Genomic DNA, 16,158 nt, shown 5'->3' with positions numbered 1-16,158 from the left:
TCCCTGTACTTAATCACCATCCAGGAGGCACTCATGAATTGAGGATATTACAGATGCACACACATTGTCCCTCATGGACCTGCAGATAGTAGTAAAATTAATTTTTATTACTTTTAACGGAAATTTTAAGTTTTTCAACCAAAATGTTGTTTTTTTTTAATAGAAATATTTTCTGAGATTGTGATGAACTTAAATTTTAAATGGTGTTACCAAAAATAAAACTCCTGGAGGTTCTCTGAATGACTGATTTCAAAACAAGAAATTTTAATTGGAAATAAATATCTATTCTATTATTATCAGCAATTCAATTTGTGTAGTTAGTTATGAATGGCTGTTATGATTGAGATAAGTTTAGAAGTATGGTTTTACTGCCTTGTTTTTATTTTATATCGTTTACCATTATTATTTCTGTCTGCAGATTATGTTAAATTGTCAGATTTAAATGCATTGAATGAAGATGTGATAAAGCTCCTAGCATATCAGCGGCTACAGCAGCTAAAAACTGAAACAAGTCCTCCTACTGCTGTTAAACACAGTGACTCTACATCGACCAGCAGTGAAAAAGAAATATTACAAAAACTAAAAAATATCGATCCATCGGTTCTTTCTAAGAAGAATAAACAAATAATAATTAAAACACCCCAACCTCCTTTGAGAAAACAGGTTCAGATCATAAAACAGACTATTCCTGTAGGTGTTCATGCTTTGCTTGCACCTGTCAAGCAGAATCCAGGACCTTTATTTATCATGTCTTATGAATGTACCACTACTGTTGGCAATGGTAAGTTTTAATATGTTAGTGAATGTGACTTATTTCTATTTCTGAGTTAGCTGTTAAAAGTTGAATTCGATAATACCACTGAAGTAGATCAGGAAATATTATTATAATCTATCTTTGGTTAACGATGTGTTAAGTGAAAGTAATCGAAGAGAACATATAGCATAAGAAATCATTAACTCTCGAAGTTGAGTGTAGTTCATTCATGGTAACTGAATTAACAGTTGAGGTTCTATAAAATAGTATCTTTCTTCTGCATTACATGACATGTACAAATACGTTTCCAGAATTTCATCATGTTTATGTAATTTAAAAAATGTTTTTTCATGTAAATAAAATAAATGTTTAGTCTCTAATGAGAATAACTGCATCAGGTATTCTATAATTTATAGATCTTATACCTTCTTACTTGTTAGCATCACTTATATTAGAATTCTTTCACAAAGTTCTTGGCTATCTACTACATTATAAGCAGTACGAACAGGCTTATAATCATGTGTTCTGTGCCACTAATCTTTAATTTTTGTGATTTTTTTTTGTATAAAAACTACTGAGTTAAAAATAATTGCATCTATTATTGCCTAAATTTTACCAAAGATTATAAAAAATAAATACGTTTTTTTTAATGATTTTCAATTTGGTGTGATACTCTGTCTTCATTGTGATTTTTTCCATTGTTTTCAAGTGAATGATGTTTTAATTTTAAAATTATATTAGTTCAGGTTTTATAAGGTATGATAAATGTAATATTATTATTGTTTCTTTTGTTGCTATTACTAAAATTAATAGTTGACATTTTTTGTTTTACTAAATTTGTAATTAAAATAAAAATATAATCCGTTTTGTCATGAACATTGTGTAATTTATTTTGTAATATTGATTCTTATGTAATGATTTATATTTGAGTCGGTCTTTTTTGCCATTTTTTTTTTACATTAAAATTTTTTTTAACAGTAGACCTGTCATTCTTAATTTATATTTACTTAATAGTTTGATGTAAATTGTAATTTATAACTACTGATTCATTCTTCTTTTCAAAAAAATATATAGTTCTATCATGTCAATGAAGTCAGTTAATTGTGAAATAATTTTGTAGCAGTTAATAACAATTTCAATGCATTTCTTACATTAAAATGCATTAGAAAGTGAAAAGGAGTGTTATGTTTTGAAGAACTGATAGATTAATATCGTAAAGAAAGTTTACCCCCTTGATATAGTTTCTTCAGTTAAAGTAAAAATAAAGCAGTAAATTTATAGCTTTGTATTTTTATGGCTTTATTGCTAGGGCTTTAGTTCTAACTAAAGCTCCATGTTGAATCTTTTCTGCAGTGATATGTCACTTACAACAGGTGAAAATCCATTAGGAATCTCCAAAAAATTTTTTTTTATTTTTGAAACCGATCAGAAAACAAATTCAGTGTTTTATATTCTTAGTTTTGCAATTACATAATTTACTTGACTGAAAAGTTAACCAATCCAATAATAGGTTTAGTCAGTTGTAATATTATTTAGTTATAGAGTGCCGCTACATTTAATGGTATTTTATGTTGAATTGATATATTAACTTGTAATATGAATTAAACTTTTATTATGTTTAAATGTACATCATTTTTAATGTATACGCAGGATATGTACTTGTATTCTTACTATTGAGGATTGAAATCATTTTTAGGTCTGTAATACTTTAAACTGGTCTCTCTCTGTCTTGATGGCCAGAAGTTAGACATTTTTTTAGTTAAGAGTGTGAAAGTATTAAAAATGTTATGAGCTATCTAAATTGTTTTAATTATTTAATGGATTTGGTTTCTAAAAGTAAAGAAATTTAAATTATTAATAAACTTTAGTTTATTAAACTGAGAAAGTCGATTACAGTAACTAGTAAAACAGGCAAAATTAATAAATTCATTGATTGGGAGCTGATCAAAATTGGAAGAAAATAGATTGTACATACCTACTGGCCACACTGTTCATACAGAAATGTTCAATAATTTAAACACCATTGGTCTTTCAGTAATGTACTAAAAAACTACATGTAGTCCCATCGGCAATGAGATAGGATTGTTAATATTAATTTTGTTATTTCTAAAAAACAAATCATATCTCATGATTAGATTTGTAAAAACAATCATCTGTTCTCTTTAAACTAGCTATCCGGTTTTAATTATTGTTTTTATTTGATGTATAATAATATTTGTTTTTATTAGAAATCACCATTTGTTATTATTACTGTTATTGTTTCAGGTTCTAGTTGTAGTGTGATTTTAAGGAATTATTCTCATTGCAATTTTATCAATGATTTTCATGCGAGCATTCATTATAATAAGGTGGGTATAACACTTTTATTACATTCTTTCTATCTTTTTTCCATCCTCCAAGAAACATTGAACAGTAATAAAGCTCCTAAGTTAGCGATTTCCTTCAATAACCTTGTTAATCATTTCCGTTCAACTTCCTTTATGTCATCTTTTCAAACTTACCTTAAGGTTTCCCATCCTTCTCTTTTTCTGCATGTTGTGGCCTTGAGCCAGTAAACTAATTTTTTTCTATGATAGCACCTTTTTTTTTTTTTTTTTTCTTTTCCCGTTTAGCCTCCGGTAACTACCGTTCAGATAATACTTCAGAGGATGAATGAGGATGATATGTATGAGTGTAAATAAAGTGTAGTCTTGTACAGTCTCAGTTCGACCATTTCTGAGATGTGTGGTTAATTGAAACCCAACCACCAAAGAACACCGGTATCCACGATCTAGTATTCAAGTCCGTGTAAAAATAACTGGCTTTACTAGGACTTGAACGCTGGAACCCTCGACTTCCAAATCAGCTGATTTGGGAAGATGCGTTCACCACTAGACCAACCTGGTGGCTCTCTATGATAGCACCTATGTCAATTTTAGTTACTTGCACTGTATAGTTTCTTTTATTTTTTTTTGTAGATGCAAGTTCTGATGTTTTCATAACCTTAAAAGCTCAACATTTATTTATGCAAAAATTTTGATAGCTATTCTATCTTAATTCTTTTTGTGTTTCTATATAGAATTTCAGCAGTAATGTTTGAATTTTGTATAGAATTTCAGCCGGCTTAATGTTTTGATGGTTTAAAAACATATGACTCCATGTATTTCACAGTCGGTAGCAACATGTTTATGTGTGCAGAAGCTAGCACAAGCATGTTGTGTTTCCAGTACTTGCAAGTAGCACACGTGTTAGTCATCATGTTTGCAATGCAAAGGAATGTTCAATGTGTGTTTGAGTATGCTGTGTTTGAATTATTTACAATGAAGACCCCTCACATGAAAATAACATTTGGTGATGGGACAAACAACTCAAAGAAAGAGGCATCCTACTGAAGCCAACACAAGACAAGAAGGGTGGATTGTCTGGACCCCATGGTCTCCAGATCTTACCCCCATTGATTTCTATTTTTAGTATTATGTAAAAACACAAGTGTATTCCATTCAAGTTCAAAATCTGGACTATTTAAAAAAAGGAATCACTGAAGCTGTTTAATCTACCATGCCGGATGTTCTCTGCCATATATGGCAAGAGACTATTATCTTTTCATTTCCAGAGCAACTAAGAGAGCAGACATTGAAATCTACTGAACAGGTAAGAAACTTGGAGTGTTTCTCTTTCATTTAACATACAGTTCATCTCTCTGCAGTGCTTTGTTCCAAAGCTATAACCATTTAAAATGCCACTATTATTTTACAGACGCACTATGTATAAGTTGAGAAAACTGCCTGGAACCAGAACACAATTTTATAACTATCATATAGGTTATTGACTAAAATGTTTCGTTTTTCCTATGCAGTAGGCTATAACAAAAGACACCTTTTTCTCTTGAATGAAGAAACCAAAAATTTGACTGAATTTAGCATTTCATAATTACATTCATTATTATATATAATGCATGTGAGTGTTTGACCACTCACATATTTTGCAGATAATTTTAGCAACTTTTCTTTTTTCTTTAATTATGGTCAGTGTCATGTTAAAATTAGCTCTTATAGTTCACAGTAGCTTAAGTACACCCTTATGAACACTTGGTGTAGCAACCATACATTATATGGTGTGACAAGATCAAATTTAAATACTGTTCACCCTCCAGGATTCTGTGATGCAATTTAAACTTGTTCATTACGTCTTAAGAAAACGTGAAGCAATTCTTACATTCAGCAAGGTGTTTTTGTTTGGCCAGATGTAGTCCAGGTTTGCTATATGTTTTGGTTCAGTACCCTACACCAACCAAGTTACTGTGAGGCAAAGCCATTCCTCTCAGTGCTTCTGACCTGACGTAGAACTATGCAGTTTACGGTGAGATTACTAATATTTACGGTGAGGCAGAGGCCAATTTCATTGGGTTAGGTTGAGACATGACCCAGATTTGATAGCCATCCCTATTCTGAGCGATAAGTCCCATCTCTATTCTTATGATTTTTAAAGCTCAGTCGGCTGATACCATGGGTGCATCAATGTTATCTATGCTACTTGGGCGAATAGCTACCTACAGAACCAGAAACTGTGGAAAATGTTTGCACATGAAAATGTTTGCTGTTGATCCATGTGAAAACCTAGTTGCAGTCAGTTCATGGTATGGCCTAGCTGTGTGTTCCTGTAATGCAGGACCTCTTTGTTTGCACCAGAGTTTTACACCAGCCTCCACAGTATATAGTACTGTAGACCTACTTGTCAGCTTTTTTTATATCTTGTAGTTTTTTTCAATGCTAATCACTGTTCTTTTCATATTTTATTGGCATCCTAGCAGATTTACCTTTACCAGGGGTTACAGCTAGTCTCTACAATTAAAATTTACACTTAGTTTGAGCAGGTTTGATCATAGATGAAATGAATATTTATTTGACTAAAAGAGGTTTGTAGTATGTATTTTTATTGTTAAAGACCAATAATAATCTTTCTAATAATCTTAAAATAGTAAATGCAATGAATTTAACACAAAAGCAAGTAATCAGAGCATTCTGAAACAAAACACACCATCATTGTCCAACATAATAACAATACATTAATTGACAAGCTTAATAAATAGAAGCAACTTCCTATTAGATAGGATACAGTATGTAGTACACTGCTATGTCACATTAAATTTGTCTCATAAAAAAGGATGTGCATATTCTAAATTGACACAAACATATAATATTAATGTAATTTTCCTAGAGGTTATGAAAATGTTAATTTAATAATTCCTAGTAGATTTAATGGATTATGCATTTGTATGTACAAGGTGAAGTGATTGATGATTTGTATACATCTATATTTTGGGTTCATTCTTTGTCAAGCAGAAAAGGAACTCAACAAACCCACTAGTTCTATATAATATAACAATTAATTTAAAGATTAGGTAGCAATTAATTAAGAATAAATTATTTATCTTTACTAATTTCTTTTTTTCCAGTTATGATTGATTCTTAATATTGAAGTATTAATCTGTTAGTAAGGCTGATTATGATAATATTTTTAATCAGTTTAAGTATATTTAATGGCCTAAAGGTAAAGTTATGGTTTTATTTCCTTTTAATTAATTGTAATAAGTTTTTTTTTATAGTTATATGATATAGTGATTAATGATGAAGAAATTTGTTGACGAAACATGTGGTAATCTTTCATTTTAATTTTATAGGTGCTGCAAAAATATGAGTTGGTAAACTACAGTAGGTATGGAACAGTTGTAAATAATAGACGATTTGGTACAGAGAATATTAAAAGTGAGCCAGAACAGGTTGTATCAAGACTGAAAAAGACTGTTAATGAGATAATAGCAGAGAGGAAAAATGAACTGATCAAGAAACTTAAGACACAACAAAAAGAAAATTCTCAGCCTGGTTGTAAAACGGTTAGTTTCCTCTTATAAATAGTAATTTAGTTAAATCGAGCTGCCACTTGATTCAGTAATGGACGTAAGGTAAACCGATATAATCAAAGGCAGTCCTTCTGTGAGTTGATTGCTCTCCAACTTTCCAAATCCTTTACCTTTTGTTCCTTGCATAGATACCACAGCAGTTGTTGGCCACCATCTACAGTAACTTCAAGTAATCTGCAAAACTGCTGCTCTTTTATTAGGATCCAGGAAAGCGGTGACTTTTCCTGTGGGACTACAAAGGGACACTGTTTCCTTTATACTCTGTATCATGTATTTCCTGTATAGGTGTTTTGTAAGTCCAAAGGCTGACCAAGGAGCCTTTCGGGTTACAGCTAGTCTCTACAATTAAAATTTACACTTAGTTTGAGCAGGTTTGATCATAGATGAAATGAATATTTATTTGACTAAAAGAGGTTTGTAGTATGTATTTTTATTGTTAAAGACCAATATATCACAAAGATCACTTATATTGACCGGTCGGTTACAAAAGCAGTTTTCTCACAAAAGGTGCACAAGGTTAGCACTTGCCTTATTGTGTAGAATGTTGCCAGGTTGAGACTAGACCAATTGTATTTTAACTCTAACAGTGTCCCAGTCACCATTCTGTGATTGAGTTCCAATTAACCTAGCATAGTGTTCCAGGGATTTAACAAGACGGGTACATCCACAAAACAAAACAAGAGTCAACTGTATACAGGACACGAATCAATGAATCTACAAAGATCTCTTTAGATTCCTAAAATAAGTGAATCAAGTAATTACTGATAATGTATGTAATATTATTGCGTTTGCAGTTGGACCAGGATATTGAGAGATTACCCACTAAAAATGTCTATATAATCACAATTTATTAGTTTCTAAACATAATTAAAATAAGACAAATCAGTAATAATGACAACAGTAGTAATAATAATAATAAACGACAATAAAAGTTCTTCACCACAAATACCTTTCCTTTTTACCAAGTAAAACTACCCTGCAGTTTATGAATGAATTGAATATTTTATCCCTTTCATTAATTGTCTAACAGTAACTCACTGAACAATTTCCTGTATTCATGTATTGTCCACATCGGAATGCTTGTGACGTCACATCGAACACACCTTGCACCCTGCAGTACTACAAGTTGACAGATAACGCCATCTTACAATTGCATCAGACTCATACACTTATACTTGCCTCTTCAGAACTCACTTAATAACTCTTCACATAATACTCGCTTCTTAAAAACTGAACTCAACTCGTCTTCCCTGGATTATTTGTACTGCTATTCTCTTTACCAGCAAAACCAGACCCAAGTTGAAGCATGAGAATGATCTTTAGAAACATTTTCCCATACATTCCTACCCTGGTCTGGTAATTGTTCTCATGGAACAACTTATGTCATAGATGTGTCAGCAGGCAATACTAATGATTGTTAAACAGACTTGTTAGCCTTAGAAAAAGGATTCCTTTTAGTCCCCTTCTGGACTCCTTCCATTATTATATTTTCGACTACTTTCTTCTTAATTGGCAGGAATCCATTACTTAGGTTCGTTATACTGGTCTTTTTACAATATATATTGCATATATCATCTAGGGAAGTGAATGTTTGTTATTGAGTATATTAAGATATATACATTAAGTGCATTACTATATAAAATGATTCCATCTGTATCCACACACTTAATATAATCTAATATCACCATTCTTTTCTATCATATTGTTTTTGAATCGATTATAGTTTATTGTGAGATAGTTCTCTTTCATGTGATATACATTCTAGCATAGAGAAAGAATGTATTCAAAAATGTTATTTATTATATTTATCACAAGCCTCAGTTATGACATTAGAGCAATGGAAAATACACAAAAGTTCCAAATGGCAACAAACATTGAAATAAAACATAAGTTTAAGAATGATTGTTGTATGAAGGCAACCTTCTGAGCCAATCAATTGTAATTAAGTTGGAGGTTTTGTGGCCAGGATTATGATTTATTTTCATGAATGCACTTATTTTTTTCAAAAAATATAAATTCAGGAAAATTTCTAAATTAGTTATACAAAAGTAACGTTTAATAATGAAAAAAGTAACTTACAGAAATTTGATACAACATTGAATACAGTATAACTTCAAGTTTCATTTGCAAATGTTCAATATGGCTAACTTTTGTAACATGCCAGATATTCCATATGTAATCAATTTACTGCCAAATCCAAAGAAGCATGCTTTTATTTATGGTAGTACAGAGAAGTCTATTTGAGATAAATCAGTTGATTGCGGTGGCCAGGAAATTGTTCTGCCATGTCCAATCCAAGTCAGCAGTTTGCTATTGAGATGTGTAACAACTACATGATAATGTGATGGCGTACAATCTTGCTGGAAAATGAATGCTGTGCCTATATCCTGCTGTAATTATGGCATTAGATAATGTCTAAGCATTCCAGGTACAATTTGCCAGTTACAGTTGATTTGGCAAAAAAGAAAGGACCATACATTTTTTGATAGCTTACAGCACAAAAAACATTTTCCTTAGGCGACTCCCGTACATGTTCAATTGTGTGACATAGATTCTGCTCACTCTTTATCTGAACATTATTTCAATTCACTTTACCGCTTGTATGGAAGGTTGCTTCATCACTGAACACAACTTTGTTAAGTCAATTATCTTTTTCAATTTTGTTTAACATGTTTACATGAAACTTTATTTTTCTTTATCACCTTCACTTGAAGCTTGTATCAGTTGTAATCTGTAGCCTTTAATTGACAGTCAATATCCTCCATACTATAACCCTAGGAATATTCAGTTCTAAGCTGACATATCCCGTTGATTTACCTGGACTATGAATGAATCTCTGTCGCACTTGTTTGATTACTGCTTCAGAAATTGAAGGTTTACGCTGACCTGGCCTCCTGTGTGATACACAACCTGTTTCATTGAAACAATTGTACCAGTAACAGACTGTCTTTAAGGTGGTTGCTTGTGATATTTAGTCATGAATTGTCTTCGAACAGCAGTAGCCAATTTGGATTCATGAAATCATAAACAACACAGCCATGCTCTGCACTGGTATATGACTCCATGATGACTGATGGAATTACTCATTCATGCGTGCCACCTAGTGAGAACGTTAGGAACTAATAGAGTTAGGCGGGAATGAAACTTGAAGATATAATGTGTTCAGTAATGTATCAAACAAATCTGTAAGTTATTTATTTTTTTCATTACTAAAGGTTACTTTTGTTTAACTAATTTAGAAATACCCTGCATATTGAGAATTTCTGAATGATTATTTTTATGATGTATTTATTATTATTTTTGAACAATGCTCCTAATTCAGCTATTCTATCGCTCATTAAGTGATTCAGTAGCTGGATAATTTTTTTTTTTTGAGGAAAAATCAGTCATTCAGCTCCAAAAATGAGTACGTAGTGTGCTTGCAAAAGGTCTGAAAACTTATTTTAAGATGAGATGATTAAACCACCTACAGCCACTAATTTATAGTTAGTTTCATTGACGCAAATGGAAGTGGAATTTTTAATATTTTCATTTAAGAGTCCAAAGCGAGATATGTAATAAGTTATTAATTGTAGATCATTGCAGTTAAATAGTACTGTATTCACTTTCACTGCATATTGGTACCATTTATTTGTGGCTAATGACTGAAACAGTCATTTTATCACATAAAATTTATTTAAAAATTGATCGTAGTCAAACAGTTTAATCATATCAAAACTTATAAAATCAGATATGTGGATCATATAAGATATCTCTGAAAAAACATAATTCAAAAATATTATTCTTAGTGAATTTTATAAGGTCTGTAGTAACTTTGTGGATTAAACTTTCATTTGATAATTTTCCTACTACATAAAGTTTCTTGTAAATTTCAATATAAAATTTTTATTAATTCTATATGGAACTCTATGGACATTTCCACCTTCAACTGTATGCAAAAAATGATATCTGAACACATTCTGTCAGGCTTAAACTTTCATTCAATCATTTTCCTTCTACATAGTTTCATTTTTATTATCAGAAGATGTAAATTTTATTTTTCCACATATTTCTTCAATTGTATGCAAAATTAAAATCAAAACACATTCAATCAAGTTTAAACTTTCATTTAACCATTTTCCTACTGTATGATTTATATTTCAATATAAGAAATTTTTTTTCTACATACAACTCTATGCCTAAACATATTTATTGCTAGCTAATATTTTTTGCAAACCATTTATATAATAGATCTCAACAAAAGAGATGTGATGAACAAAATGTATCACAACTTATTTTTAAACAGGATTCTTAATACTGTTTCGTATCTTAATGAATTCATCCTGTATAATTATCATCCCGTATTATTCATCCTGCAGCACAAAGAAAATATAATTATTTTATCAAATGTTCAATGATCGCTTTAAACATTAAAAGTTGTATATCATGTATCACTCTTTTCTTGATGTAATATTTATTAAATGTTCACTAAATAACTGAGAATGTTCAAACTTGCATATCGTCTTTCATTTACATGCTCCAATTTGTCACACAAGTTGCTTGAAGTTCAAAAATATAGCTGATATAATATTTTTATGCTGCAGTGAATAACTGAATATATTTTAAATAATAAACTCGAATGTTGCTGGTACATCTAATTTAAATTCTTGATCTTGATAGAAGTTGAATAGTAAATGAACTTTATATACTAATTTTCTTACTGATTTGGACCAGGTGAGCTGAAAAATGTCAAAGGATATGAGAATTCTGTACGGGTGATGATGAAATTTTAAAACAAATACGTTTGATTTTTATTATCTGCATTCTTATGAAAAATAAAACATTGTACTAAATAAAAATCATTCATAAGACAGCTACAGTCTTCAATAACCCACAGCAGACCATACTATGTCACCAAGATATACAGTATGCTTTATGATACATACAACCATACAAACTTTATGTCTGCTGCTTTTATATTTGTTTGTTTGTATATATATATATATACCTGAAAATTCAAAAAAAATTATCAACGTACTGACCACTGTGCCAAATAACCACCAAACACAATAACAAAATTTAAAAAACTAATGAGTCAACTTTCATGGGATCCCACATCATCAGCCTATAAAAATTCCAAAATTACAGCAAATGAAAATAAAAAATAAAAGCTAAAAATTTAGAAAATATAAACCCCAACAACCACAGCATTTGAACAATATAACTGGATGCCAACTGGAATGATAATAAATGTAAAATGTCATGCGATAATGTTCATAAACATTATTCACAACTGCTACAAACCAACTGTCTTTAAATAAATCATCTTCAAAAATAATCTGTTGATTAATCATTTCATACTTCTGTTTAAATTTATAAATATAATATTTCTCAAGTATACCCGTTATTTTACTGTTGTTCCAAATTTTCAAAATTTCTAAATTATTTTTATAGTCAGTATTATTATGCCTACACAACAACAAATGGTCGGCCATATTAAACACGCCTTTCTTTCCACTTCTGTAATCATTGTAATGTTCAATCAATTTCTTTTTAAAATATCTGTTTGTTTTCCAAATATAGATTTTATTGCATTCATTACATTTAATTTTATATATGCCTCTTAAATCCTCTCCATCGCTTTTATTATTATTTTTATACCTTAAATATTTTATAATATGGTTATTTGGTTTGTAAGCTTTTTTATATTTATTTTTATCATAAACATCAGTAATATTTCTCTATTATTTTATTTGTATAACTTTATTCTAAGAAGGAACTATTAATAATCTCTGTGTTATTTTCTTGTTGCGATTGTGTAAAATTATCATGGTTCTTAATTCTCTGCTTCCTGTTTAACTTTTCTGTAACCCCAATATCAAAAACCATTAACTACTGCTATTTGTTTTATTACATCTATTTCCTTCTTAAGTTTGTTATCGCTGTTCTTTGTCTAATGTAAAGGTGTAAAAATCGAGTTTTTCTATGTACCAATTTTTTTGTGATTATATACTTATATATATGCATACACCTCTTTATTTCTCTCTCATGTATAATATATTGCAGATCTGAAGTCTGGATATTTTTATAATAGTTACTGTGGGATTTTGACATGCTGCAATAAAAAAAACAAGAATGCTGATCGAAAAACAGTTTTGAGCATAAGATTACATTTTTATTCAGGATTCTTAAACACAATTCATGTATCCAAAATCATTCTTATTTATTTAGTAAAATGAATTTGAAGATATGGAAGGTGTCAAAAAAACTTATTTTAAATATTATAAAGGTAGCGTCACCACCTCTCTGTCATACTTGCCAGAGGGGGCACTAGTGATACCCCTCAATAGACCTCGGTCCAACTTATATAGTAGAAAATATTATACAGTTGTTCCTATACTTTGGTTACACTACAACTCAACATGAGATTTCTTCTCAGACAATATGCTCCACTCATTTTAATTGTTGTTGTCTTATTTCTGCTAAAAAGTGCTACCTTTAACTCAAAACAATTATCTGTTACACTTTCCTTTTAAAAGTGCATCCTTCTGCATTATTGGTCATTTTGTATCCATTAGTAAAAACAGGCACAACTATGTGTTTTGTACAACAACAAGAGAGCCAGTCATTCCACACTCCCAACCAATTCGTTAGTAATGCTCATGATGTCAGAGCAACAGGTGCATCCCTCCACTGCGCAGTGCATAAATATAAAATTTCTTGCTTGTGAAGGAGTTCAAGTGACAAAATTTTCCGGAGATTGACTGCACAGTTCGGGGACCGAACATTGTTAAGGAGTCGTGTCTTTGCCTGGCATAAAGAGTTCAAGGAAGGATGAGAACAAGTGGAAAATCAGGAACACAATCGCTGTCCTTGGACCAGCATTGCAAACGAAAACATTCATGTGGTTTGAGACATTCTTGAAGACGATCGACACGTGAGAGTATCTGAAATTGCAGAACAGGTCGGAATAAGTTATGGGAGCTGTCAAGCAATCATCACAAATCTCTCTTCTGTAAAGAGTGTGCCAGAGGGTCTCTGCCTTTATACTGCAGATCAGAAGTTGAGACATTTGGAGGTCTGTCAGAGGCTTACAGCAAGGTTTGCAAAAGAAGGTGATGAATTTTACATGGGTCCACCGCTACACTCCCCATTTGAAACAAGCCAGTATGGAATGGAATAGGAAACTGTCAGCTGACAAGTTTCTTTCAACCGGCGAGGCATTTTGCTCATTAATTTTGAGTGACGCACTATCAATGCTGCTTACTACTGCCAGCTGTTAAACAAGGTGAGGGCTGCATATTGCCACAAAAGACAAGACCAACTGATTCAAGAAGCCATCCTCCTCCATAACACCAGGCCCCATACTCCAGCTGTAATGGTCTCAAAACTAGAAGAAATGCACTGCACCCTACTTGATCATCCTCTCTAGAGCTATCCTTTTCATTTGTTTTGGCAGAAGCTCTAAGAGGCCAACGATTTGAAGATGATGAGGGCATGGAGGGATTCGTGCGCAATTGGCTCCTGACGCAACCAGCATTTTTATTGCAGCATCCTATGATGCTGCAATAAAAAACCTTCCTTCTCACTGGGAAAAATGTATTTCTGAAGCAGGAAACTATGTACAAAAATAAATTATATTTGCCTTTTATTTTTCAATAAATAATTTTTTTTTAATAAAATCCCGTTTATATTTGATTTACCCATATGTATCCTACAGATCAGAAATATAATAGTACATTTCATAATCCTGCTGTGGAACATTCTGTTACCGATCCATCTCACTTCCTAAATGGCTGTCACACTTTGTGTATCTTTCATTGTCTCTATTAATATTAAAAGGCATGATTTCAGTGTAAGACTTGCATTCCAAGAAAGGGTTTAATGTTATCCATTTTTCTGATTCATATTCCAAATCAGCTCTTGTTAAATATTCCTAGCTCCTCTCCAATCCAAGGTATAAGTTTTTGTGGCAGCCTGTTTATTTTTTACAGCGCAAGGTCTCAATCTTATACCCAACGTCTTCTGTCAGATTACTACTCCTTAGCTCCCATTTTGAAGGCAACAAGCAATCTCTTCTTCCTTATACAATGGTAGGATTTGCTGCTCCTTCTTTATACAAGGGTAGGATTTGTTGGGGAAGTTTGGTAATTTATTGGATCACCTACTTAACAGTGCAATCAGCCCTTATTTCCTGCTTCATAGCTACAATGGTCACATGCTGCTATTTCCTGAGATGTCTCAGATGTTTTAGAACCATCTTGCTAGTGGGGGATGTGATATAATTGTATGGTAACAAGAATCGTAGTATTAAATATTATAGTTTAATGTGTTTGCTTATATTGTATAACACTGTCCACATGAAGTATGTGTATGTGGAATATTATTTTTATTGTTTTGTTATTATTAGTCTGTGTAATTCATAATTTATTGATTATTTAGTAGCAGGCATTATAACTTAAAAAGGTAATGTAATACAACTCAATTATTTAAATTAAATTAAAAGTAATTTTGTATTTAAATTAAAAGTAATATTTTGAATTGTTTTAGATTAAACCATGCAAGTGTATGAATACACCACATGAATTACCATGTTGGGAAGGACCAGCTGATCTGTTTCATGGCACTTACATTCAGTTTGGATGTTTAGAATTTGTTTTCAGTATAATAGATGTTACCAAAAGATTAACCCCCATAAAGAAAACCACTTGTTCTTCCTCAGCTTCTGTTAAATCTTCAGATATTGAAGAGTGTTCACGTCCGTCTACTTCAGGTGTGAATTTTCAAAAAAAAATACAGTAGATGAGGGCCTATATAAATTTCACATCAGTGAATTAAAACATTGAGTTGATGTTTTAAGACCTCAAGTATTAACAACCTGTGAATATTTGTTTTGTGCCAATAACTACTCTAAGTAGGTTAGTTTGTTATAGTTATTTTTGAATTTCAAATTGTTTATTAAAAAAGCGCTGTGATTCCTATTATTGGATTGTTATTAAATTAGGATTTTGTAAATTGCATACATCTGTAGATTTTTTTTTTTTATTTAATAATGTTTTAGGCAAAAAGTTTTTATGTACTTGCTTAAATTTTTTAGAAAATGTAAGTTTGTTATCAAAACATCTTAATTAAGTGCTGATTTCTGCACAGATAATGAGTAAAATTTTAGTGTGTGATGACTGCATATAAATTAAAATTAATAAGTAAATATTGTAATCAGTAACTGAGAATCTTAACCGACTTTAATTTTTTTTTTTATTGAAAGTGACTTTCTGATTCTTGGAAAAATACATCCAGTGGCAGGTTGTCGGGTCTTGTGTATATTTTTTCATTTGGGTCTAGATTGCTGGCTTCAGTGAGTTTTTATTATTAATAATACAAGTCATATATCCATATCTTTAATTTGCTTTAAATTATTAATCATTTGACTCACAGTTTTTGATCCTGGTTTATGCAATAAACCTGCTTTTGACCAAGCAGGTCAACTGGTGTGACCTGCTTTTGAAGAAAGAGAGAGAATCTCTGC

General features: G+C 31.3%; 1 protein-coding gene across 1 annotated transcript in view; it reads left to right on the top strand.

Moving 5' to 3' along the window:
- Positions 1-15,637, top strand: part of LOC142323489 (PHD finger protein 12) — an 89,429-nt gene extending 73,792 nt beyond the window's left edge. The window contains exons 11-14 of the mRNA XM_075363211.1: positions 419-781; positions 3,020-3,102; positions 6,414-6,626; positions 15,183-15,637. Of these exons, the coding sequence (XP_075219326.1) occupies positions 419-781; positions 3,020-3,102; positions 6,414-6,626; positions 15,183-15,434 (911 nt within the window). The 3' untranslated portion in view covers positions 15,435-15,637. The remainder of the gene's footprint in view (positions 1-418; positions 782-3,019; positions 3,103-6,413; positions 6,627-15,182) is intronic.
- The last annotated feature ends 521 nt before the right edge of the window (positions 15,638-16,158 follow it).

Source organism: Lycorma delicatula, chromosome 4 (assembly GCF_047948215.1).
Source record: "Lycorma delicatula isolate Av1 chromosome 4, ASM4794821v1, whole genome shotgun sequence".
Classification (NCBI taxonomy): Eukaryota; Metazoa; Arthropoda; class Insecta; order Hemiptera; family Fulgoridae; genus Lycorma; species Lycorma delicatula.
The sequence above is the reverse complement of the archived record's forward strand: the minus strand, read 5'-3'. Positions and strand labels throughout refer to the sequence as shown.